Source organism: Corvus kubaryi, unplaced genomic scaffold, assembly GCF_017639235.1.
Source record: "Corvus kubaryi isolate FWS band 111438036 unplaced genomic scaffold, C.kubaryi_AGA036_p1.0 37270, whole genome shotgun sequence".
NCBI classification, from domain to species: domain Eukaryota; kingdom Metazoa; phylum Chordata; class Aves; order Passeriformes; family Corvidae; genus Corvus; species Corvus kubaryi.
This window is the reverse complement of record NW_024581083.1, coordinates 172484-198213: the sequence shown is the minus strand read 5'-3', so window position 1 is coordinate 198213 and position 25730 is coordinate 172484. Positions and strand designations below refer to the sequence as shown.

At 54.6% G+C, this 25730-nt stretch overlaps 3 protein-coding genes and 1 long non-coding RNA gene across 4 annotated transcripts; 2 read left to right on the top strand and 2 right to left on the bottom strand.

Moving 5' to 3' along the window:
• ZMAT2 (zinc finger matrin-type 2) lies at window positions 1-10725 on the top strand. The gene is made up of 6 exons (XM_042025336.1): window positions 1-106; window positions 3884-3977; window positions 4441-4564; window positions 5598-5671; window positions 7645-7790; window positions 9274-10725. The coding sequence occupies exons 1-6, from the start codon at window positions 89-91 to the stop codon at window positions 9415-9417; spliced, it is 600 nt and encodes a 199-aa protein (XP_041881270.1). The 5' UTR covers window positions 1-88; the 3' UTR covers window positions 9418-10725.
• A 26-nt stretch (window positions 10726-10751) lies between these two features.
• LOC121663263 lies at window positions 10752-13265 on the bottom strand. The gene is made up of 2 exons (XR_006015580.1): window positions 11854-13265; window positions 10752-11413 (listed from the first exon to the last, which is right to left on the bottom strand). It is a non-coding gene; the product is annotated as an uncharacterized LOC121663263 (long non-coding RNA).
• A 1189-nt stretch (window positions 13266-14454) lies between these two features.
• On the bottom strand, window positions 14455-19944 carry LOC121663305 (translation initiation factor IF-2-like). Its single transcript, XM_042025414.1, has 8 exons — window positions 19882-19944; window positions 19637-19775; window positions 19071-19214; window positions 18950-19025; window positions 18490-18871; window positions 17968-18037; window positions 16203-16355; window positions 14455-15241 (listed from the first exon to the last, which is right to left on the bottom strand). Exons 1-8 carry the CDS (start codon window positions 19942-19944, stop codon window positions 15159-15161), a joined length of 1110 nt encoding a protein of 369 aa, XP_041881348.1. The 3' UTR covers window positions 14455-15158.
• Window positions 19365-25495, top strand: LOC121663259 (protocadherin-10-like). Its single transcript, XM_042025332.1, has 4 exons — window positions 19365-22455; window positions 23606-23664; window positions 23769-23857; window positions 24075-25495. The coding sequence occupies exons 1-4, from the start codon at window positions 19969-19971 to the stop codon at window positions 24320-24322; spliced, it is 2883 nt and encodes a 960-aa protein (XP_041881266.1). The 5' UTR covers window positions 19365-19968; the 3' UTR covers window positions 24323-25495.
• The last annotated feature ends 235 nt before the right edge of the window (window positions 25496-25730 follow it).

Sequence of the window (25730 nt, the reverse complement as noted above, 5' to 3'; positions counted from 1 at the left end):
CGTGACGGCGGCGGGGCACGTGACCGGGCGGGCGTCCGCGCTTTACGGCGCCGCGCGACAGTTCCCGGTGCTGTGCCCTGAGCTCGCCATGGCGTCGGGCAGCGGGGTAGGTGCTGCTGCCGGGGCTGTCCTCCGGGTCGGGGCTGCCCACGGCGTGTGGGCTGCCGGCCGCTCGGCCGCCCCCGCTGCTCCTCCCGGGCTTGGCAGGGCCGGGGGCAGGGCCGCGCTGCGCTCGGAGCCGCTGCCAGGCCGCGGGATGAGGGATGTGGCGGGGCCGGGGGTGCCGCGGTGGGCAAGTGTGTGTGGGGTGGGAGGGGGCTCATCCCTGCTCTTTACACCTCTGTGAGTGGGCGGTGGGAGGTTTGGGTTCCCCTGAGAGGCCCCGATACCTTCAGGGCTGGAAGTGGGGTGGTCCCACGGCGATCCCGCCCACCAGCGAAGTCGTGGAGTCGCCATCCCTGGAGGTGTTCGAGACACGGCGGAACGTGGCACTCAGCGCCCTGGTCTAGTTGACACGGTGGTGTTGGGTCATAGGTTGGACTCGATGATCTCGGAGGACTTTTTCAAATCGCAGCGGTTCTCTGATCCTCCCATCCTAGGACCAGACCTCCGCCTGTCCCAGCCAGGGGGCATGAGGAGACTGAGCTGCCTCAGCCCCCGGGGTGGAGATGCCCACCCACCTCCAGCCTCCTGGGAGAGACCCCACCAATCCCCAGGGGCTGGGCGATGGCTCATGGAGGTGGCTCCTTCCCTTCCCTCCCCAGGGAAAGGGTTGTCTTTTTCCTGTCCTGGTGGAGAAACCTCTCTCTGCAACTCCCTGACAGGAAGGTGCAGCTAGGTGGGGGTCGGGCTCTGCTCCCAGGCAACCAGTGACAGGATGAGAGGAAACAGCCTCAAAAGTTGCACGAGGGGAGCTTTAGGTTGGAAATCAGGAGAAGTTTTTTCCCAGAAAGCGATGTCCAGCATTGGAAGGGGCTGTCCAGGGAGGTGCTGGAGTCACCATCCCTGGAGGTGTTTAAGGAATGACTGGGTGTGTCACTCAGTGCTCTGGGCTGAGTCACAAGGTGGGGATCTGTCGCAGCTTGGACTTGATGTTCTTGGAGGTCTTTTTCAACCTCAGTGATTCTGTGAATGCTAAAATGGGATGGGTAAGGTAGACGCTGCCTGACTGGAGAGCCAGGCTGTTTGAACACCTCCAGTGACATCCCAAAGCTGTCAGCAGCACGGGGACTGTGTTTTTGAGGGGTTTTGGCCCATCTTTCCTTCCTTGAGGCCATTTACTGAGAAGTGAGGCACTGGCACTGCCCAGAGAAGCTGTGGCTGCCCCAGCCCTGGAAACGTTCAAGGCCAGGTTGAATGGGGCTTGGAGCAAACTGGGATAGTGAAAGGTGTCCCTACCCTTGACAGGGGGGTGGGACTGGATGATCTTCAAGGTTCCTTCTAATCCAAACCATTCCAGGATTCATTCCATGAAGTGAGCAGTGCTGGGGGAGGTCAGGAGCAGGATGTCTGCCCGTGAAGGAGGTGGAGCCTGTGGTTTATTGCCAGCTGAGAATTCCTGTTGGATTGAGCCCAGCTGGAGACTCCTGTATCATTTAATAGGCTTTGCTGCTGATACTGGGCAGATCATTGGTGTCCCTCTCCAGAGGGAACAGGAGGCTTGTCACCCAAAACCAGCTCTGAAATAAAGATTTTGGGGCTTGCAGCCCCACTGCTTCCACCAGAGCAATTCAGAAACATCCCTTCAAATATTGTCCAACCAAGATTTTGTCACGCAGTTTAGTTTAATTTCTTTCCCCACGCCTGGATGAGGCAGATTGGTAAAAGAGCTGCAAAAGACTCTTTTCCTTTTATTACAACAGGAGAGAGAAGCAGCTAATAAACCTCCCCCTCTGCAGGCTCCCACCAGCTACGATTTGTGATAATGCCTGGCATGCAGGAGAGTCTGGAAAATACCCCCAAACGTTAATTTACACTCAGTGATATTTTCTTTTCTTTTGCTCAGGGTGGTTAATAAAACCTGTTACGACATCCTTAAAGTGCTTAAGAAGCTCTGGGAATAAATGAGAATTTTTCTACGCCTCCCCAAGGCATTTTCATCCCTATCAGTAGTTGTTCGTTCCATTTGAAGGATTGCCAGAGGAGAGAACTTTAAATGGCTGTGCTGCTGCTGTAGCTCCAAATGGGATTTGTGTCCTTTGGATTGTGATTGGATTCTCGATTTGGCTGAACGGAGAAGGCGGTGGGGTGTGGGGGGGGTCCTTCTCTCCCGGAGGTGTTTTTAAATACATCTTGTCCTTTCTTTAATGTGAAACTGAGAGGCTCTCCCTGCCGTGCTGAGGGAAATGCAGCTCTATCCAAAGGGGAGTTATCTGCTCAGGAAATTCAGGAAGTGGCTGAGTGGAACCGTGACTGATCCCGAGTGCAGGGGCCTGAGCTGCAGATGGGGCAAACGCTGGGAAGAGCTTGAACTGGTTTGGTCAGAGTGGATGTGAGTGGAATAGGACTTCTTGCCCAATCACTTCTGCCCTCTGCATTGGGGACTGGGTGAAAAGCCACCCAAAAAAGTAGTCTTTGTATTCTTCAATGCCAGCTTCACCTGAATTCAGCCTATCTTCATGCACATGCTGTGTCCAGCTCCAGGGCCCCAGCACAGGAAAGACATGGACCTATTGGAGTGAGCCCAGAGGAGGCCATGGATATGCTCCAAGGGCTGCTATGGAGACTGGGGGTGTTCAGCCTGGGGAAGACTGAACACCAGTCTCTGTCCAGGGAGACCTTGGAGCCCCTTCTAGTGCCTAAAGGGGCTCCAAGCGAGCTGGAAAAGGACTTTGAACAAGGGCATGGAATGACAGGACAAGGGGGAATGACTTCCCAGTGCCAGAGGGCAGGGCTGGATGGGATATTGGGAAGGAATTGTTCCCTGGGAGGGTGGGCAGGCCCTGGCACAGGTTGCCCAGAGCAGCTGTGGCTGCCCCATCCCTGGAAGTGTTCAAGGCCAGGTTGGATGGGGCTTGGAGCAGCCTGGGATAGTGGAAGGTGTCCCTGCCCATGGCAGGGGGTGTGGAACAAGATGATCTTTAAGGTCCCTTCAACCCAAATCATTCCAGGATTCTATTAAAGTTCCTGTCCCTGCCAGATAGTTCTGTGGAGCTCCCAAAGGGCCAGCATGCCTTGGAGGTGTTTCTGCCCTTCCCTGTGTGAAGCTGCAGGAGCAGGACGGCAAAACCTGTGGATTTTGTACAGGTGCTTCCCTGGTACCTCCAAGCCCTGCCTTGACAGACAGGGTTTCAGAGCTTGTTCTGGTTTGCTTGTACATGTGCTCGCTTGGAAATCCCACACTGGTGCCTGTGATTTCATGGCAAACTCGGCACTTTGATGCCTGTAACACACTGCTGAGAGCAGACAGGCACAGCCTTCCCTGCTCCTGCAGTGTAATCAAACTCTATAGCTCAGGCTGTGTTTTACAGCTTCTTTGTCTGACATTGCAACTTGGGTTCTTTTGACTTCTGGAAGGAGGTGTAATCCTACTGCTGTGTTTGTCGGGGGATGCTTCCCAGGCCTTAGATCAAGCTGTTTCAATCCCATTCGAGTCTGCTTTTCAAGGCAAAAGCCTGGATGATCATCTCAGGAGTTGCTAAGATTAACTCATTTCTTCTTTCAGTGCTCTGAAATTATTCTAGTAGTAGCTAGAGGCATGCTGAGAGTGATTATCTTAAACCACATCCATAATTCCTAGGTGGAAGACAGAGAACGTGGGGATATAATATAATTCTCCTAATTTACTGCACTGACCTCACAGGCCAAGTGATTCCACCTCTTTACCCCCTCAGAGGTGATCAGACTGTATAACAAATGTTAATGAACTTTGTTTCCCTCCCAGACCAAGAACCTGGACTTCCGCCGGAAGTGGGACAAGGATGAGTATGAGAAACTTGCAGAGAAGCGGCTCACGGAGGAGAGAGAAAAGAAAGATGGTGAGTAGTGTGCTGGCTGTGCTGGATTGGCAGTGAGGCTCCCAAACCCCTGGAGTTTGGGAGGGAGAGAGCCGTGAGAAGTCAAATCCCGAAGGGAAAGAGCTGGCTTGCTCCTATCCTTACTCCTGTGTTTGCCACTGAGTATAATTTTTTGACAAAAGAAATTAGTGAGGATTTTTCCAGGGGCTGACTCTTCTTTGGGGAAGGAGGGGAACAATCAGCTGCTGGGAACAAGGAGATCTCAGAATATGACTCAGGTCAGAGCTGGAGATACCTCAGAGATGTACCTGGTTCTAATAGGAACCAGGAAACAGTGAGCAGGAAATTATATCCTTTACTGATTTAAAAACAAAGATGCATTTTCTGCATGAATTAGGCAGTCCCAATTACCCAGCAGGCCCCTCTTCACCAAGGGGAACATGAAATCCAGCATGTCAAGCTTGACCTTTTGTTTGTGTTTTAGGCAAACCCGCTCAGCCCGTCAAAAGGGAACTTCTGCGGCACCGAGACTACAAAGTGGACCTGGAATCCAAGCTGGGGAAAACCATTGTCATCACCAAAACTACCCCTCAGTCAGAGATGGGAGGGTAGGCTGTGGTCTTGTTGAAGTCTCAGAGTCATGCTGGTTAGACTGGGAAGCTGTGACACAGCAGGGACCCCTCAAAGGGCACCAGGAGCTGGTGTCCTTTTCTATTTGGAGCCTGGGATGGCGGGGCTGCATTTTTCTACACCTAAATTGTGTCTCCTGGGGTAACATATGGAAGACACCCAGCAGGCTGAGCCCCTTTGGACATTATTCCTTGGTGTCAGTGTCACCCACCTGTAGGACCAACAGAGGCAGATCTCTGCTGCCTGCTTGGGTTTCTTTAGCCAGGCCTGCTTGCACTGAGACCAGGACTGCTGCTAATTTGGATTTCTGTGCACCAGGAATGGGAAAAACATCCAGACAACTGTTCTTAGGAATGGTGTTGGGCCACTGTTTGTGTGGATCGTGTTCCACCACAGTCTGAAAGGGTTCTGAGCTCACCTTAAGCCATCAAGAGCGTGAAAAGAATGTGTTGAGTTTGTGTTACCTCAGGAATGAGTCTGTTAGTGTCTCCCTGGGCAGTAGTGCCAGGGAGATGTGCAGCCCTGGACAGCATCCAAGGATGGCAGTTCAGGCCCTGGCTGGACTTCTGCAGCAGCTCTTAAGATGGGCAGAAAGCACTACTGTGCTCATCAGGGACTTGCTCTGTGAGGTGATAGGGATGGTAGCGCTTACCTTGCAGCCAGGTGAGAGGCTGTGGCATGGAAACCTGGGCTAGTGGCCAACCCTGCCTTGGGGGAGGGCAGGCTGTGTCACAAAGTCCATCCCACCCAGTGGGGTGTGACTGGAAGGGGAAGATGCTGTGGCTGGTATCTTGCAGAGCAGCTCAGAATTTGATTTCTATCATATCAGAGGGGCATCAGCATAAGGGTTGGTACCTCCATGGCAGCCCTGTCCATCGGGGTGTGTCCTCACTGGGGCCCTCTTGTCTTGGAGAAGTGTCCAGGTGACATTCAGATTGTCTCAGGCAGCTGTTCTGTGGGTTGAGCTTTGTCTCATACTTTGGGGTTCATTTTTCCTGTCTCTCCTGACAGGTATTACTGTAATGTATGTGACTGCGTGGTGAAAGATTCCATTAACTTCTTGGATCACATCAATGGCAAAAAACGTAAGGACCATTTCTTTGCCTCATTGGAGGGTTGGTTGAGTTGGAGGGACTGTTCCTTTTGTCACCCATGTCTGAGGGCGGAACACTTATCCATGGATCAGGGAGCTTAGGGGATCAGGATGCAGAAGCTCATTATGAGAGCTGTGGAGGTGCTGCCCTGATCTCCTGACACCTTCCAGAGTGCTGGACCACTTTTGTGGAATAAGCCCAGCAGAAACACTGGTTGGTGTACTCTGGTTGGTGGACATATTTTCCCCACCCATCATGTGATGTTTTCTCATGCTGTGAGAAACCCAGGGTCAGCAAATCCTGGAATAGTTTGGGTTGGAAGGAACCCTCAGAGGTCATCTAGTCCACCCCACAAATCATGATGTCTCCTCTGTAAATCTGGAGAGAGGCTTTTTACAGCACTGAAACTGTAAAGAAGTACTTAGATAAGTAAAAGGTCTGGGACTGGCCCATTTTTGGGTCAGAAACTTCTCTTTCTAGATATTGAGTATAAAGCTCAGAACTGGCTGGTGCCTGAGCTCCAGAGTATGGATCAGGCCTTGTGAGGATGGAGGCAGAGGATGAGTGAAGGCAGGAGTGGGGCAGTTTGACCCTGGAGCTGTGTCCAGCAGTGTGGTGGTGGTGGTGTCCTGTACCTCACTCTTCTTCTTGTCTCCACTTTGTGATGATGCAGTTAAGTCAAGACAAGGACAAGGGGAAAGAACTCCCAGTTTATCAGTCCGTTCCCGTAATGTGTTTAACCTGGAAAAGAGGGCTATACCCTCGTTGACCTGACTGTGGGTATTGCTTCTTGACATGTTCGGAGAGTGGGGAATGTACAGAAAGTAAAGGAGCAGCAGGACAAACTGACACACTTTGCTCCTGCTCATGAAGGTGTTTTTGGCTCCTTGTAGAAGTCAGAAAATGACCCCTTTACAAGTAGGCAGGGATGAGTGTGCTCCAGACTTGCACATGAGGCTGTTTGAGAATAGGAGGTTCAGAAGAAACCTGAGGACTGGTTTTCTGTAGCTCAGAAAAGAAAACACGGTGTTGTAATAATGTGTGCTTTTGTGTGAATGGGGGGAAGGTGCTGACGTGCCTTGTTTGACATGCCTTGTTGGGAGATTAGCAAGAAGTTCATTTGAGAGAATCTGGAATCAAAAATCCTGGCATGGCTGTGTGGATGGGCATGAGATGCAGGGTTGAGCTGGGGTTGGAAAGTGGCTGATTGCACAGTACCTTAGTATGAGTGTGTCTGGGAACTTTTAAACCAGCCCATAAATCTGGCTCAAACCTGCTTGTTCTTGGCAGCCCTTTTACTAATTTCTGGTGTGTAGTTTAATCTTCCAAGTGTTGCTGCATCCCTCGGACAAACCTGTGCACGGCTGCTGGAGTGAACAGGCTGTTTGGATCCACTCAGGAATGTGGGTTGGAGACATTTCTGGGGGTGGCCCCATCAGCACAGGCTTACCCACAAGTGAAGAACTGTGAATCTGCTCTAAAGAGCCTGACTTTGTATTCTCTGCTTTAGCTAGGAATGTCCTGTGTAATCAGGATCTCTGAGTGCCACTCATGTCTTGTTTAGCATCACCCACAGCTGAGAGATGCCAGCCTGTCAGTTTTATTCTGGCTCCTTTTTCAACACTCCAACCCTTTTTTATTCCACTGGTCCAAGATTTCCTGAAACATCAGAGCACCAACATGACAGGGAGCATCCAAATAAGGAACCTTTAAAGAATAGTCTGTGTTCTTGTTACAAGCAGTCTTTGGATTGTTGTGGCCCTCTTGTATGGGTTATGGTATGCCCCTAAAGCCCACCTCTCCCACCTAAGAAATCCTTAGTCTGGCCCTGGAAGCTGCTTTGAGGGGATGGATGACAGGCAGGAAGATGGTGCTGTGGTGTTTAAATCGGGATCAGGGATGGAGGCTTTGTGCAGAGCACTGAAGTGTTGCTGAGCACTGCTGATTCCACTGCTGTTCTCCAGACCAGAGGAATCTGGGCATGTCCATGCGGGTGGAGCGTTCCACGCTGGACCAGGTGAAGAAACGCTTTGAGGTGAACAAGAAGAAGATGGAGGAGAAGCAGAAGGACTATGACTTTGAGGAGAGGATGAAGGAACTCCGTGAGGAGGTGAGTCTGGGCAACAACTGAGGAAGCAAAGCTCCCCAGAAACATGTTTTGGGGCCAAATCAACCCTGCTTCCTAGTCTTGTTCCTCAGAAGTGTTGTTCTTGGTAGCGTGGGCTTCTCATCTGCTCCTATGAGTGGGGTTTGTTTCTTTGCTTTTGAAAAGTTTGTATTGCTGTCCCTGGAAACGCTTTTCCCCTCTTTCTGTGTGAGGATAACTTTTGATGGTTCAGATTTCCACTGAGAACAGCATAAGCCCATTTTTGTCTCCCACTGGTTGTGTTGGAACTTGTGTGGTCTGGTAGCAGGTCTGCATCTTCATCCATTATCTTCCACAGTTCTTAGGATTGCTGGAATCCCCCTCCACATGGCACTTGCTTCTGTGTGGCCTCCCCAAGTGTAGAAGGGCTTTGTGAGTGGTATGGTGTGGTGGGAGATGTGTGAGGAGATAATAAAAGCAGATTTCTCTCAAAACTGGGGCTTAGGTGTTAATAAACACAAAAATCAAGTTTAATTGAAGACCCAACAAAGGTCTGGCAGCTGAGAAACTTCTATGGCTGCTTCTCCTCTATCAGCAGCGACATAACCCAAGGTTGTAAATCACTGCCTGTTGGAGTCTCCCTGCCCAAGCCCTGAGCTTTGCTTCACCACAGGGGAGCTCTTCAGGGTACTCACAGAGCAGCCCCGTGCTCTGCTCTCAAGCAGGATGTGGTGCTGCTGAGCCCCATCCATTTAAGGGATAGGAGGGAGGTGCCCCAGTAGCAAAGGGAGTGCTGTGGGTTGAAAAGCTGCTGCCAGTCAATGGATGGCAAGAAGGAAATCAGCAGCAACTCCTGGTGTAGCTTTCTCCAGGGCACAGCTGTGTTCAGAGGCTGTGGTACAGCAGATGGTGATGAGAAGGGTGGGAGCAGTTGCTAAGTTGGGAGCTGAAGCCATCCTTCGGTGTCACCCGGTACAAACCTGGCTCCATTCCAGGGCTCATGATCCTCATAGAGCAAAACACTTTGATTAGAGCAGCGCAAACTCTTTGATGCCAAAACCCCCCTCAAAGCTGCTCAGAGCTTCGGCTTCTGTTCCAGTGAGCAGCTGTCACTCAGCCAGGCTGGGAGCCAACAGGCATCACAGTCACTGGCATGAAGCGTTGGACAAGGGAATGGCCTCCTGCTTTTAAACCAGCTCCTTCTTGCCTCAGCCTTAATTCCAGGCAAAACTTGTGATGTTTGCTCAGAAGAGAGTTTCATAATGCTTCCTTTTGTCTATTTGTGTGTGTGGCTCTGCTCTTGGCCTGGGACATGGGGTGGTCTGGATTCACTGGTAAACTTCCTCCTTGAAGACTGCAGGCCAGGATTTCTGCTGTTCGTTTATTTCCTCAGGCACAACTTGGCAGCTGTGGGCAGGATTTGTGTTAACTGTGCAGTACCTGGTGTCTCAAAACTCCTTCAGCTCAGGAGGTGCAAACTGTTTTGCTGTTGTGTCCCTTGCTGCAGGAGGAGAAGGCCAAAGCCTACAAGAAGGAGAAGCAGAGAGAGAAGAAGAGGCGGGCGGAGGAAGATCTGACCTTTGAAGAGGATGATGAAATGGCAGCTGTGATGGGTTTCTCTGGTTTTGGCTCAACCAAAAAGAACCACTGAGCAGCTCCGGACTCTCCTCTTTCCTAAACAGCTTGTTTTTACCCAGGGAACTCTGGATAACACTTCAAAGACTTGATTGAGGACTTGTATGTAAATCTCCCAGTAGAAGTTGGCTGGAAGAGTTGAAAAGCAATTCCATGCTCTACCTGTGCTGCAGATCAAGCTCTGCCTCTCATTAGCTTCCCTTCTCCTTCTGTGTCCTAGATCTGGCTGCTCAGCTGCTCTGTGGCCGTGTGTGTGCAGGGAAGTGCTCTGTTGGGTACATTTTTTTTGTCAATAAAGTGCAGCCATTCTGCACAGTTGGCCTGGTTCAGGACTAATCTAGTTGTCAACCAGGCCCTACTTGTCACCCAGGCTGTGTTTGAGATGCTGGAGGGAGTCAGTTGCTTTTAGGCTCATAATGGAAGGAAATGTGCCACAGTAAGCAGTGTGAGAGGTGCATCTTTATGGCTTGTGCTGAGCAGAGCTGGTGGCTGCATGGAGTCTGGATTGCTGAAACTTTCCTGTGTGTTTTATCTGCAAGGGAGACTTCCCTCATTTTCTTTGTGTTTGATCCCATAATTTCAGTATGTTTAAGGTAGGGGAGAAATTCCTCCCCGTGACTGGTCTAGGATACAGCCAATGAAAGAAAGTTGTGTACAATTTGCCAGAAATAAATGGAACGTTTTAATTGGCCCTTTGGTGGGAATTTGATGCCTTCTTTATTTTGAGAACTTCTATTTCCCACTGAGAAGAGCTGCTGGTGTCTCCCAGCAACACAAAGCTGGGGTAGCCTTCTGGGGACCCCAATGGTGGCAGAGGCAAGCTGTGTGCCCTCCTCTCCTGGCTCAGCTCCCAGCTGCCCTAGGCAGGCCACTGCCATCATTCTTAGCTTTTTAAAGTAATTCTGGAGATGAGTGTAAGAATATGGATGGGGAAGGGAGTTCAGGGCTGGGACCTTGCTTCCCATCAGGCAGTCCAAGACAGGCTGGGCTGTGTTCCAGATTTTACCAGTCTTAGTATATTAAGGGCCATTTTTTCCTGTCTACTGGCTGTCAGTGTCTTTTCACCTCTGCCTCCCCCTAAATCCGCTTCATTTCTGCTTTTATTTACCTCAGTCAAACCTTGTGTGACTCATTTCCATCTGCAGTTAGGATTTATATTTTGCATGGCTGGGTTTTCGTAGCTCTGTCTCGCTCTCCTCTCTCTTTTTATGTATATTGATGAAATCCTTGTGCTTGCCCTTCTCCGTGCTCGTATGAAATTTCCAGCCTGGGGAAGGCTGCTGTGTTTAGCCTGCTCTTTCTAATACATCTAGAACAAATCCTGTAATGTTGTGCTGCTGTTTTAATTCCTTAATCTTAGCCTGCTGACAGCTTCATTGCCTCAGGTCTTTCCGCTTCAATTCAGATTATAATCCCCGTTGAAGATGCTATTGAAATGATATATAGCCAGTCAGATACAGCTGTCCTTGGAGGTTTGACCCTTTTAACTTGGCAATCCTTTGACTTCGGCTCTCTGAACACACGGGCTGGGAGGGCAACTTTCATTCCAGCCACGTTCCTAGCGCTGTTCAGGCTGCAGCACGTGGCTCTGGCTGAATGGGAGAGCGGAGATGCTCGCGCCTTTGTGCCCTCCGGGGTGCGAAAGGGATGCTGCCGTGGTTTCATACACATTAAAAGTTTAGGATGTTTCAGAGAAGATTTAACAGCAGCCATTTTATTCCAGCCACCAGCTTTGCAGACACCCAGCCCCTCAACGCAGCCATTCAGTTGGCGCTGCTGAGAAGGGGGCAGAGGCTGCCCCACAGCCCCCATCTTTTCCAGCTTGTGACCTTGGAGCCAGTGACTGCTGTCTTGGTTTTCCCACGGTGTATCCTGATGTTCTTGTCCATCCTGGCACACCCAAGCAGTGAGGTGTGAAATGGGCAGCCTCACAAAAACCTTCCTGGGGTGGTGGTGAGGTTTGAGCCTCCTGCCACTTGGCCCTGCCCGTCCCTGCCTGCTGTTCCTGGTCCCTGCAAGAAAGGGAGGAAATCCCTCCACAGTGCAGTGCTTTCATTAATGAGATTCCTCTTTGGTGTAAAGCCTGTCCCCAAGCCCACCCCGAGGCCACCTGCACCCTGGGGGCCAAAGCCCCAGCTCCAGCTCCCCGTGCTGGGGCTGCTCACGCCAGGGGAGCGCAGCTCTTTGTCTCGGCAGCTTGCTGGGAGCAGTGGTGTGTGCGGCAGCAGATACAAGCTCCTGCTGGATTCCCAGCAGCGGGAGCTGCCTCTAGCCAAGGATGAAAAGCTGGTTTCATGGGAGGAAATAATATTTAGAGAAGAGACAGATAACATTCCCTGTACCAGCCATGTTAACTCTTTGCTCCCACAGCTGCTTAGCGAGGTGTTAACCCCTGGCTCTCAGCCCTCAGTGCTGGAGCAGTGGTTCTCCATGACTCTTTGTTAGCACTCACCATCTCCATGTTGAATTTAAGGTGCTGGATGTGCCTGTATGGGTCAGGACTTGGGGTTTTACTTGGAGGTGGAGAACACCCAGTTCTGCAGCTCTCCTCCTCACCATTGAACAGGGCCAGGGTGCTCTGCCCCTACTGGTTCTCATTAGCTCTTCCACAAATTAGAACTGGGATCTGGTGAAGTAAGGAGAGACATTTTGCATGGTTTGCTCATCCAGGCTGGGATGTCCTGCCTGCTCTCAACCTGAAAGTGCTTTGAGGTGCCTGGAGCCACCTTGGTGCTTGTTCGCAGTGCCTGGGCAGAGGTGCAAGTTGCTCGTGACCTGTGGCTTGGAGGACCTGGAGGAAGGCTGGGGACTGTGCTCAACTTGAACTGGCCTCCCTTGCCTCCATCCCACTAAATATTGATGGCAGTGTTTGGGTGTCACAGCAGGCCCCAGAAAAAACACAAATCTCTCTTGCCACCTCCACTTCCTCTTTCCCAGGCCTCTTCCCTGGCCTCATCCTGGGATGAAGGGCTGAGGCCTCATGGAGGGGCTGAGCACGAATACCCAGCTGCTCTTCTTTCTTCCCTTCCTGGGCACCCTGGGAGGCTTCTGGGCACTTCCTCAACCCTGCCCTCTCCTGCTGATCCACCTTGCCCTCACTCTCCTCGCATCCTGCGTGGGACTAGATGAGCAGCAGCAGCAGCATTCCCACCATCCCAGTAAAATGACTGGGACCAGGGACCTGAAGTGATTCTGGAGAAGGGGTCCCAGCCTGGCTCTGTGTGTTACCCTGTCTGGGCTAGCTGAATCATTTCCTGTGACTTTATTAGCAGAAAGACCTGGCTTTCCAGTGATTTACACCAGTTTTACATCCTGAAAGATTTAAACGCTTGGCAGGAGCTCCAGTCCTCCCACTGCTCAGGCCACAAGCTACTGCTGCCCCAGTTAGGCAGGCATTCCTGCCATTTCCCAACGTTAAAGCTAAACAACATCCATAGGCAATATCCCTGGAAACCCTCCCTCCTGCCTGGATTTGATCTGGTGCAGTGGCGCCGGGAGTCTGTGCCACCAACCCCTGCTCTGTTGAAGCTCCTGGGTCTCCCACACTCCCATCAGTCAACCTGCTGTGGCACCATCCCACACCACTCCAGAGCCAGTATTCCTGCACCCTCCCAGCTCTATGGACACTGAGAGCCACCTGGATCAGTCAATGCTTGGCCCAATCTGTATCCTGTCCTGCTTTCCTCATGTGGGGGGAACAAGGGCCCGCAGGGGAGAATCTGATCTGTGCAAGGGCAAAGGTTCAGCCCCTGGTGTTGCTGCAAAAGGGAATAGGAATCATAGGATCCTGGAATAGTTTGGGTTGGAAGGGACCTTGGAGATCAGCCAGTTCCACCCCCTGCCATGGGCAGGGACACCTTCCACTAGACCAGATTGCTCCAAGCCCCATCCAACCTGGCCTTGAACCCTTCCAGGGATGGAGCAGCCACAGCTCCTCTGGGCATTGGTTCAGGAAGGGGTGGGAGGCAGAGATAGGGTGAGGTGAAGATTTGTAGAGGGGAAAATCCCTGGGCTGAGAGGTATTTGCTTCCCATCTGGAGCTTGGATGGGAAACTTGGATGCCTGTTTCAGCAAAAAGGATCGAGCTAGGAGCCACAGACATACACAGTGAAGTGGTGCTTGGCCTGGAGACCTCAGCAGGTTGGGCCATACTCCACACACTCAATTTCTGGGGCTGAGCCAGCTCAGGCCACAGATGGGACCAAGAGGGAACAAACAGGGCTCTTGAGTGTTCCAAACTGGGAGGAAGGAGACAACCCCAGTGCCTCCCCCATCCCTGTCAGGTCTGTTGCTGCATCCAGGTTGGAGGGTTGCTGGATGGATGGTTTCTGCTGGGCTCGGTGTGGAGCTCCTGAGCGCAAGGGAGGTTTTACTTTGTTGTAAGTGAAGTACAAAACCATCACCAGCCAGAGAACAAACAGCTCCAGGCTGGAGAGGGAGCAGGGAGAGGGAGATGGGGAGGAGCAGGAGGAGCATGGGGACAGGGCATCCACAGGAGGTTTTTCAGGGACTTGTGATCTCAGAGCAAATTTCTGCTGTTGGCTGCGCACCAGTGGCACCATTTCACCAACTCATGCGTGCCTCCCCATCGCCAGCTCCGCAGTGCTGAGCGCCTCGGGGGGGTCAGGGCCGCTCTGCGGAGGGCTGCGGGAATATGGTCCCTGCTCGGAGAGCGTGTGATCTGCCAGGCAGCCCGGGAGCCCCGGGGACACTGCCATGCCTTTGTTCCTCCTTCTCTTTCTTTTCCACCTTCAGATTTTTTTCCCCTCTGCTTCCAGCTGCATATGCAGCACTCCCCCCCCCTTTCCACCCACAGTTCCTGTCTTGATTTTCCTTCCCCTGTGCAAATATGTGTTCCTTAGGCTCCTTCTCCTCCCTGCCCAGCTCCCCCCATCAGTGTTGCCTTCCCAAAGTTCTTTTTTTTCCCTTCTCCCTCTTTTCCCACAGGCCTGCTTCATTCCTTCTCCTTCCTGCTTCTCTCCCCTTCCCTCCAGCCTCTCGGGCTCCCGTTCACTCACTCCGTCTCCCCTTCTCTGACAGTTTGGGGGAAATCTGTCTGTGTCAACACACAAATTCCATTATTTATTGGCTGAGTGGAGCAGGGTCCTACACTCGTCTGTAATTGTCTCCAGATCAAAGCAGCTGCTGATGGCAGCTTTGCCTTCTCGCAGCAGAACACCACCCCCAGCTTCCAGCTCCCCATCCTCCCGGGGGAGTCGGGTTCGTGTGCGTTGACACCCTCGATGACTGATCTCTCAGACAGAGAGGAAAGAAGTAGGGCTGGTGGGGGAGAAAAGGGAGACCTGGAGGATCTGCAAAGCTCCCAGGAGAAGATGGGGATGGTGGGGTGTGTCTCAGGGGGACAAAGTCCCTGGCATGGACCAGGGGAGAGTGGGAAGGTAGAGGTGGTCCCTATCCTGGGAATGGAGACAGAGAAATGAAGTGAAAGAAGGGACAGGGAAGCAGGAAACATCCCCATATCTGCCCAGGACTGGAAGAATTAGGATTTTAGAAATGGGGATAAAGGAGGACATGCCTTTTCCTGCAATTCCCTTCTGAAACCACCAACCTATCCCAGGGATGTGGGACTTCAATGTGAACTGCAGGCACACAGTTTTTGTTTGGGTGTTGCAAGGTGCCTGAGGGGAGAGGAATCATCCACTCCAACTTCTGCCCCTTGGCCTCCTCACTGGGGTCCCAGCTTCAACATGAGTAGAAGAGCTGCAGTGGTTTCTTTGCTGAGGGAGGTGAGATCAATCAGAACCCTTCTTCCCGGGCCCAGTCTTCCCATTTTATCATGATACACTGGGGAGCTTGGGAGTCTTTTGTTCCACGTGGATCTGCAGACACCAAAAGACACAGACCCCACTGAAAATCCTGACAGCTTGATCCCCTCTCACTGCCCAATACACGAAGCTGTCAGGCTCAGGCCATGGCTCTGCATTCCTTCTAACTGTCCAAAGCATTTCCTCCTGGTAACACCTCCCTGGCCCTACCATCATTTCTCCTCTGGTTTCTTTCTGCACAGAGTTCAGGCAGTTTCACTTACACTTCTCCCTGTGAGGTATTGCTCCAAGCCTTAAATCAGTTTTTTAACCTTTCAGAACTTCAAGCACAGGTGTTGTGCGTAATATTCCAACACCAGTCACACTGATGCCTGACAGAGGAGAGGTGTCACCTCCTCTCTCACAAAGCTTCTGCTCTTCCCCCATGCAATCATCACACTGTTGCCCACCTTTCTTTCCTGCTCACTGATCCCCATTCCTTAGTCCTTCCCAGCAGAAAGGAAACATTCCCTCAGGACATTTTAGGTAAACCTTCTAAGAGGATGCCCACAACAAAATGAGTAGTCCCAGCTCTCAGGATAATGGGGACACATCCCTTTGCTTTTGCTTTGGGTCCCGAGTGTCTTACTTCAAGTTGAACAAGACACCAGCCATGAGAACAGCTCCTTTGGCAGCTTGGGTTTGGAAGAAATTCCCCCCCTCCAGAGCAGGAGGGGTGACCTGGCTTCCTGAGCTGCCATTGAAGTCTGTGTCCTACAAGGAGTCAGAACTGCCTCCCCCAGAGGCTGAGCAGGACTGGGCCCCATGTCCTGAAAATGCTCAAAAGGAGGTGACAGCTGCAGAGGTCTGCTCAGAGCTGAGCCTGTGTTCAGCTTCCACCTATCCCAGAAGGGACTGGGGGAGTTGTCCCCATGTGTGGCTGGCCAAGAAAGTCAAGGGCCTTCCACCAGTAGTGAGCCTTGAATTGGTCACCTCAGCTACATCTTCTCACCTACAAACCCCCTGGAACACATACCTGGTACAAAATTTCTTCCTGCACCACTGCAGAGGAAGAGGAGGGTGCTAAGCAACTCCAGCACCTTGCAGAGCAAAGCCCATGGACAAGGACTTCCAGTAGGAATAGAGTCCCGGCATCCTTCGTTGCTCCATCCACCCCTGGGCATGGTGCCTGCGAAGAGAAGTGGCTCCTGACAAATCTGGGACCTGTGCTCTGGAAGGCTGGGCTCTCTGGGCAGCTCTTTCCCTTGCCTTGGTGACCTACTCACCTCTGCTCAGTGACTGGGACTTTCCGGGTTCACAAGGGTTTCGTTCTCTTGGGACATCTGGAGGATCCTGGGGTATCCCTACTCAGAACTAGATTGTGCAGCTCAGAAGGATCTGCAGGATGACAATCCCCTCCCCAGTCTGGTCCCTGTGACAGTGTTTTACCACCCTCATGGTAAAGATTTTTCCTTAATAAGAATTTCCTTTCTACAGCTCATGCCCTTACTTTCTCATCCTGTCCCTGAAAGGAGATGGACATGTGTCATATCTTGCATCCCAGCACACGAGGGCAGGCAGAGTGCCCACCAGCCCTGATAAACACGCCAAAATGGCCACCATCCCCTTCAGGGCATGGGTTTTCCTCCCAAGGGAAGGCAGGGAACCAAAGCTTTGGAGCGGAAGAAGCACTGGTGAGGGCATCCTGCTGCAGAGAGCGTTGTGGCTTCACAGACCAAAGCCCCAGCACCTGACCCTACAGAAGCAACCCCAGAGTGACTTCCCAGCTGCAGGGCCAGGGCTGCTCTCATTCCCACCAGGAGACCCCCCCCACTTCCACTGCGGTTGCCCTCTTGGGCACCACAAACTATAACTGCTCCCGCTTGGAGCGAGAAGGGAGCAGCGAAGCCACATGCACGGCTGGGCAGACGGGCGCCCTGGGGAGCTGGGGGAAGGGCTGTGTGGTCTGGCAGGGACAGCGTTTCTTGCAGCCCCTTCTGCTGCCCCAGCACGCAGCAGGCAGGAAAATGGAGTGACAGTGGTGGCTGGGCAAGGTTTAGTGCCCACAGGCAGCTGAGTGATGGTCCCCCCCCAGTCCTTTGCTCTCTGCATGACTTTTCCAAGGCAGCTCAACCTGCGGCATCTCCTCCTACATCCCACCCTGATCTCTCCGTCTGGCCTTGCCAAGGCACATCAGTGCTGACCTGCGGCAACTGGCCACCCGCCCGCCTGTGCCAAGACATCTCAGACAGACATACCCCCTTCTAGCTTCCAGCATTTTCCAAAAACAAGCTCCCAGCCGCATCCTGATTCCCTACCCTGAAAGAACAGGGCTGGCAGCTGAACACTCCTCTGCACCACAAGAGGGGCCTTAAAATCTACAGGATACAAAGCAGGGTGTTAGCGGTGCACTGTGCCCACTCCATCCCCCCCATCCTGCTGCTCATCCTCCTCTGCTCTGTTCCCCCAAAAAAGGCTCTTCTTTGGATTCCTCATCCCTCTGCAGCACCCCCAGCCTGTGCCATTTCCTTCAGGAAAGGGATCCTTGGAACAAGTCTGTGCTCCCTCTCAAGGCCAACCCCTCCTCCCCGCTGTGTTTGACCTTGGTCCCCTGGAATCATGGGGTCTGGGAGGGAAGCAGGAAGAGACTGCAAGGTCTGGGGAGATGAGGAAAAGGAACAGAATGGGGCTATCCTATGACCTCCGTTAGGGGAGGGAAGCAAGAGGGGACATGACAGGGTTCCCCCGGCCCCCCCCAAGGAAGCAGCGAGGAAGATGTTTGGGGGTGGGGGGTGCATTACCAAGCAGAGCTGAAGAAGGGCGGGAAGGACCGGGCAGGGAGTCGGGGAGTCTCGGATCTTGCCGGTGCACCTGGGGGAGAAGGAGGTGGTGGTGAATATTTTACTCTAAATCAAACAATAGGACCAGAGCCGCTCCAATGATTTTGCAGAATGCATTTGGTCGGAGACGGGGGAAGGACTGGAGGGAATGAAATAAGACCCCCGAAAATTTCTGTGTCCCGTTTCACCCCCACCCTCAATCCCCCTCTGGCCTGAGCAGCACTCGAGGCGGCTCCCGGAGGAGCGCTATCCACTCCATCCCACCTCCGGGGTCTCAGCCCCGGGAGGGCTGGGCGGCGATGGAAAGAGGGGCGGGGGGCGTGCGGGGGGGCGCAAATCGGGGATTGGGGGGGGGGATTAGAAAGAAACAGATCGGGGCGGGGGTGACAACGACGCCGCCAGGGGTGGTCTTGGCGTGGGAGATGGCGCGGGGGACAGGCTGGCAGTGACCGGCGCTGCCGATGCAGGCTGGGCTTCACTTACCGGGAGCCGTCCCGATTTCACCCGTGAGCAGCACGAGCCCACGCGTGCCCCAGGCGCTCCGATCCTTCCACCTGCCCGCCCTGCCAGCCCTCCTTCCCGAACCGAGACCCCACGAGCGCGGCACGTCCCGCGTGGGTCTCGCTGCGCTCCCAGGGACAAAATCCTTTTCCCAGCCCGACAAACCCCTCCAGCTCCGCCGCCTCCTGCCTCCTTCGGTCTCCCGGTCGCCCCTGGATCCTGCTTCCCACTCGGCTCCCCGTAGGGAGCAAGGTGGGGGGAGCGGTTGGGGCCGGCGGTTCCCTTCCCAACGGGGACCGGCAAGCAGAGACAAAGGCGGTGAAATATCAATGCCCGACTAAAGCCGCTCCGAGCCCCTTCGAGCCTTTAACTAGATCGTTAGGGGATTATCCGCACCCTGAGCAGCCGCGGGGCGGGGGCAGCGGCCGCCCCGTCCCGTTACCGAGCGCCCCCGGGGACGGCGACGGTGGGAGACGACGCACGGAGCTGGCCGGGCGCGGCGGCGGCTGGAGACGGGTCTGCGGGGAGAACGGATCGGCCAGCGGAGGGACCGTGAGCGGTACCGGGGCGGCAGGGGACGGGGGGGCGCAGGGGACGCCGTCTGTCGCGCTTTGGGGGCCGGCGGGGGACCCGCGGCTCGCTCTGCTCCCGCCTCCCCCTCGCCTTCCGCGGGGGGCGGAAAGTTTTTGCCCGCGGTGGGGGCACCGCTGGGGGTGTGGGGAGGCAGATCCTGGGGTATCTGGGCAGGATCGTGCCCCGAGAGCCCGAGGGGGCTGACACTGGGGTGCACGGTGGGGGAGCGGGATTTGGGACGCGGGGGTGTGGGCAAGCGGGGTGTCGGGGGTGGAAGCAGGCAAGGAAAGGGAAAGAGGGGGGGGTCTCTGTGCCTCCGCGCTGATGGGCTCAGCTTTATCCAGGGCTGTAATCCCCCTGCTCCTGTAATTAAAAACTCCGCATTACAAGGAAAACGGTGTGCAGGGAAATGTAATCAAGTCTGGAGGGGCTTAACCATCTGGTAAAGGTTAGGACCGGCACGGCGGGGGACGCGGCCGGGGGATTTGGCAGCAGCCGCGATCTGGGCTCCTCTTAATCTACCGCGGGGACGAACGCAGCATCTGCGGGGTAATACCGGTGCCCCGGGCAGCGATCGGTCTCGCTGGAGCTCCCACCGCCGTTAACGGGATCTCCCCGAAGGTGGTCCCCTCCCCAGGTGCGTCCGGCTCCGGTAAACAAATTCTGCTGCGGCCCCGGGACCCGGATTGCAGCCCCTTGCGGAGGCCAGCAAAGAAAGGGTTAAGTGACTGCCGGCGACCGCGGTTCGGCCCCCCAGCTCTGGGCAAGGCCCTCCTCCGCCGCCCCCCGGGAGCCCGAAACTCTTTGAAAGTGCAAGAGGCAAGCGAAGGCGAGGGAGGAGGCGGCGGCGCGGGTGCGACTCATCGTCCCTGGGATTGCTGCGGGGCCATGGGGGCCGGAGCAGGCTCCGGGCGGGGGCAGCTCTTCCTCCGCTCCCTCCTCTTCTTCCTGTTGGCCGGGCCCCCGGCACGCCACCCGGCACGGGGGCAGCTGCGCTACGCCGTGCCAGAGGAGCTGGAGCACGGAGCCTTCGTGGCCAACCTGGGTGAGGATCTGGGACTGGATGTGTCCACCCTGTCAGCGCGGAGGTTCCGGATCGTGTCACGGGCCGGGGCCAGGCAGCACCTGGAGGTGAACCTGGAGAACGGGATCCTCTTCGTGAACGAGCGGATTGACCGGGAGGAGGTGTGCGAGGCCGGGGGGACCTGCCTGCTTCACCTGCAGCTCCTCGTCGAGAGCCCACTGGAGCTCTACCGCGTCGAGGTGGAGGTGCTGGACATCAACGACCATGCACCCACCTTCCCTTGGCAAGAATATGTGCTGGAGGTGGCTGAGTCTGCCGTGCTTGGTGCCCGCTTCCCGCTGGAGAGTGCCCAGGATCCTGACGTGGGTACCAACTCTGTGCACACCTACCGCCTCAGCCCCAATGGTTTCTTTTCACTTGAGGTGCAGACGCGCAGTGATGCCAGCAAGTTTGCAGAGCTGGTGCTGGAGCGTGCCCTCGACCGTGAGCAGCAACGTGTGCACCGGGTGCTGCTCACTGCTCTTGACGGCGGTGTCCCCGAACGCTCAGGCACAGCGCACATCCTCGTCACGGTGCTGGACGCGAACGACAACGTGCCTGCCTTTGACCAGCCCTCCTACGGTGTGAGCCTTCCTGAGGATGCTCCTGCTGGCACTCTGGTCATCCAGCTCAATGCCACTGACCTGGATGAGGGCCCCAATGGGGAGATTGAGTACTCCTTCAGTGGGCACGCACCACCACGTGTCCGGGAGCTCTTCCACATAGAGCCCCGGAGTGGGCAGGTGCTGCTGAAGGGCCGCCTGGACTATGAGCGGGCCAGCCTCCACGAGCTCTACGTGCAAGCCAAGGACCGCGGACCCTCAGCTGTGGCTGTGCACTGCAGGGTGCTTGTGCACCTCCTCGATGTCAATGACAATGCGCCAGAGGTGACCCTCACCTCTGTGTCCACACCTGTGCTGGAGGATGCACCCCCAGGCACCGTCATTGCTGTCATCAGTGTTCTGGACCGGGACTCTGGGGACAACGGGCGTGTGAGCTGTGAGGTTGGCCCCAATGTACCATTTGAGCTCCGCTCCTCCTTCCGGAACTACTACACACTGGTCACCACGCAAGCGCTGGACCGGGAGGTTGTGCCTGAGTACAACGTAAGCATCACAGCACGAGACATGGGCTCGCCTGCCCTGCTGACCCGCAGCACCCTCACCGTCCCAGTATCTGATGTGAACGACAACGCTCCGCGCTTCCTCCAACCCTCCTACAGTGTCTATGTGATGGAGAACAACGCACCAGGTGCCTCCATCTGCTCTGTCAGTGCATTGGACCCTGACTGCCAACAAAACGCCTACCTGTCCTACTCCATTGCAGATGGGCACATCCATGGCATGCCTGTGGGCACCTACGTGTCCATCAACTCAGACAGCGGGCACATGTACGCCCTGCGCTCCCTTGACTATGAGCAGATCCGCAGCTTCCAGATCCAGGTGCAAGCACAGGATGCGGGGTTTCCCCCTCTCAGTGCCAACGTCACCGTCCACATCTTTGTGTTGGACCAGAATGACAATGCTCCGGTTATCGTTTCTCCCATGCCACGCAATGGCTCTGTTGCCACTGAACTCGTGCCACGCTCAGCCAGGCCCGGCTACCTCGTGGGCACGGTGTCGGCAGTGGATGCAGATGCAGGGCTGAACTCTCGCCTCTCCTACCAGCTCCTCCAGGCTACTGACTTCACCCTCTTCAGCGTGGCGCCTGACACGGGTGAGCTGCGCACCCTCCGCTCCTTTCTGGAGCAGGATGCCAGCCAGCAGCAGCTGGTGGTGCAGGTGCGGGATGGTGGACAGCCAGCCCTCTCTGCCACCGTGTCCCTCCTGCTTTCGGTGGTGGAGACCATGCCCCAGACTCTCTCCGACTTCAGCGAGTTCAGCCTCCCTCCAGAGGCGTCCTCATCTTCCCCACTCACCCTCTATCTCCTTGTCTCCCTGGGCTCCATCTCCTTCACTTTCCTTCTTGCCATCCTCATTCTCACAGCCATTCGCTGCCGTGGAGAGCAGCGTTCCCGCCAAGGGGACAGCTGCTCACCACCTCGCTGCCACTGCTGTCCTGGGTCCAGACCCTCCTCTGACGGCCTGAAGACTTCCAACCTGACGGCACAGCCCCCTGCAGGGACCACGGCTGCCACCTGCCTTGATGTGCCTGCGGGCGGCCCCCCAGGCTACTGCTACAAGGTCTGCCTTGGTCCTGAGTCTGCTCAGAGTGACTTCATGTTCCTCAAACCCTGCAGCCCCCCCCGGAACAACGAGAAGGATCCCGGGAAGCGGTCCTGGCCAGACCAGCATCTCCAGGTCTCCAAAGAGGTAACATAATGCCCAGCAGTGCTTACCAGTGCTCCGTGGGTGCCCCCAGCCCCCTCCCTCAGCCTCTGCCACGAGGGAAAGCAGGCACGGCTTCTCCCAGAGAATAACCGGAGCCTTTGATCAGTGCGGGAATTAGGAGCAGTCAGGCAGAGGGATCTCCACTGAGCTTCCCGACGGGTCTAATTACCGGGGGAGCGTCAGGCTCGGCTGAGGCGAGAGGAAATCCCTTCTCACCGTCTTTTGTACCCATTAGAGGCAACAGAGATGCTCCAGTGCCCTAGGGGAGGTGGGATAGTGGGGGTGGCTTCTCCTTAGCCTGGGTAGGCAATTCACACTGGGGCAGTCTGAGCATCACTGCTGCTTTGCTTCCCCTGTGCTGGCGGGGGCCGCGGTGTCCTGGGCCTGGCTGCTGCTCTGGACAGGCTGTGCCAGCAGGCAGGGAGTGGGGTCTTCAGGGCGGGATTTTGATGTCAACATTTGTTAGGTATTGAAATGAGGAATGTCTAATTTTCCCGATGAAAGACTCTCCAAAATACGATTACAAGGATGGAGAGTGATGAGGCGTCTAATCCACTTACGTTTGACTTTTAATAAACCAGCCCTTCCGAGGAGATCCCAAGACTCTCTGCCAAGAGAGTCTCTCCACGTGTCTCCTTGCACCCCTGGACTCTCTTCCCTAATGCTTAATTAGATTTTCCTGTAGTTTTTGCAGCCCTCCTGGGACATTGAGCATGCAGCCAATTTCTGCATCTCTCACCATTTGGTACCTCAGACCTGGGCTAAGTAAACATCACATTTGCAAAAAAGGCTTTCGAAAATTAACAGGAATAGGAAAACCACCTGTCTCTCCCCAGAATGCCAGACTTAAAACTCCCAGAGGCAGAGGACAAGCCCCAAACCACCCCAGTATCTCAGGAGGGTGAGGAAGGTCCAGAAGGGAACAAGCTGACTCAACGTTGTCTCAGGCTCCCCAAGAGGGGAATGTGCTGCTTGCTTCTCCACAAAGGGCACAGGGAAAGTGGAGATGTGGTCCTGCATCCCTGCCTGCTGAAGCCTAGTGCTGGCAGGGCTGGGCTGTTTGGCAAAGGGTCCCAGGGCTGATTGACAGAGAGTCCCAATAACCAGCCTTGCTCTTCCCTGTGTTTTCCAGGCCAAGCAGCCCAACACAGACTGGCTGCCTCCAAGCACACAGCGACCTGCCCTGAAAAGGTACCAAATCCAGCACTGGGGGAACAGAGGAAGCAGGTGGAAGGGGGCTATGGGAATGGGGAGGTTATCTCCAACACAGCTTTGAACCGGTCTCTTCTCTTTAGCTCCCAGAGCCTGGAAGATGTGGGGGAAATCCGTAAAGCCCTTCAGAAGGAGCACGAGAGGCTGTGCACGCTGGTGACCCCTGTCTCTGGTTAGTATTGGGACACTGGGGCTGGGAAGACCAGACCCTCTGGTCACTTGTTGGAGGTGCAGTGGGGGGGGGGTCACATCCCTGTTCCTAGCAGTGGTGAAGTTCTGTGGGTGGAAGGGGTGTCCAGGCACCAGAACGGAGGTTGGTGACACAGGACTTGCATCCTGGGGTGTGGATATGACCTGAGCCAATCTTACTGAGCTCATTTTTCCTCCAGAGTTTCAGAAAGCTTCATCAGGCCCCAACAGCATCTGGACACCCCAGTACAGCCCCTTGTACCCAGCCCTGGATTATCAGCACAATGTTTACATCCCCGGCACCCCCGCTCTGCTTTCCAGCAAGGATGGGCCCCTCTTCCCAGGCCGGGAGAACAAAAACAGCTTCTCCACCTTTGGCAAGAGGAAGAAGATGACAACTTACTGTGACATGCATGACAGTGTGGTTATCAACAACGACCTGAAATAGCCTGGATGGCTCTATCCTTGGAATCTCCTGCATTATTTCAGCTGCCAGGTCCACCCGCAGCACATGCCTCCATGTATGGACTGCTCAAGGCTTTATGGGATGCTGGGAGAGTGGCTCAACAGAGCAAGGGGGAAGGATTTAAGGAGCAAGAGACTGAAAATTACAGGGATAGGGGGGTGGTGGCAGGGGGAATTTCTCCCATCTCATCTTGCAGAGCTGTGTTGGCAGCAGGTGCTGTTTGAGGTCCATATGACCAGATTTAAGCAAATCTGCCTTGAGTTTACCCATTCCCATGTCCCCTTAGGGACCATTCCTCTCTGTAAACATTGTCACTTCTTTGTCTTGTCTGGCTGTGTGAATGTACTGAGCTGCATGCCTGTATCTCTGTCCCAGTAGGCACGGAAAGTGTATGCAGACCCAGCCAAGCCTGACCTTACACACTGGGACAGTGACCATTCCTCTGTCCCTGAGATCCAGTGGGATGTGTTGCATGTCTAGAGCAGCAATTGGCATCTGTTTTCTCTGGGAAGTGAGTGCAAAACCCGGGCTTCATGAGTGCTTCTCTTCAGACCCTGACCCAACACTTGCAAGGCTGGACATAGCCAGGGTGCAGGACAGAGACAGCCTTTGTTCCAGGAGCAGCGTGTGCACACACGGATCGGATGGCCAGAAGAGCTGCTAGCTTAAGTACCTGAGAGATGCACAAGGTGAGGCCCTGCTGGGTAGCTCTCTAGCCCAAGGCAACATCATGTGAATGAAAAACAGTTTCCCAACCATTGGAGTGACCCCAGCACAGGTGACAGTCTCTTCCCTCCTGCCCCTGCCCTCCCTCGGATCTCTGTTTTCCCCAAGTCCTGAATGCCTGGAGGACCCCCTGCACTGGGCACCCCACCTGCATAGGACAAACATCTCCAAGTCTGCCCTGTTTCTCTTTGAGAACTTTTAGCTGGCAGTCAGGAGCTCTCAAGGGCAGGACTCCAGCCCCAGAACAGTCTCTCCCCTGCCTTGCACACCCTGCACCTGTCCACCAGTCTGTCTGTCACCGTTGCCAATTGCTCCGGTCACGGGACAGTTCATTTTGAATCCATCTGTGCAGAACATGACAGCTCTTTCTAAACTGAGTTTGTTTCACTATGTCTGATTTGTACCAATAAATTGTATTTTAATAGCTCACCCTGGCTCCTGGCTGTCCCTGAGTTGCACACGACAGCAGGGATTGCTGCACAGCTCTCCCGACTCCAGGAAATACATCTGTCCTTCTGGCCTTCGGAGTTCTGGAGCAGAGAGCTCCTTTTATGCCGAGAGCTCATTTTATTCACTTCACCTGGATTCCGGGGGCTCAAGGTCCCCTTCCCTCCTCCCCTGGACTCAGGAGCACTTTGGGCTCATGGCCAGAAGGGGCTGGAGA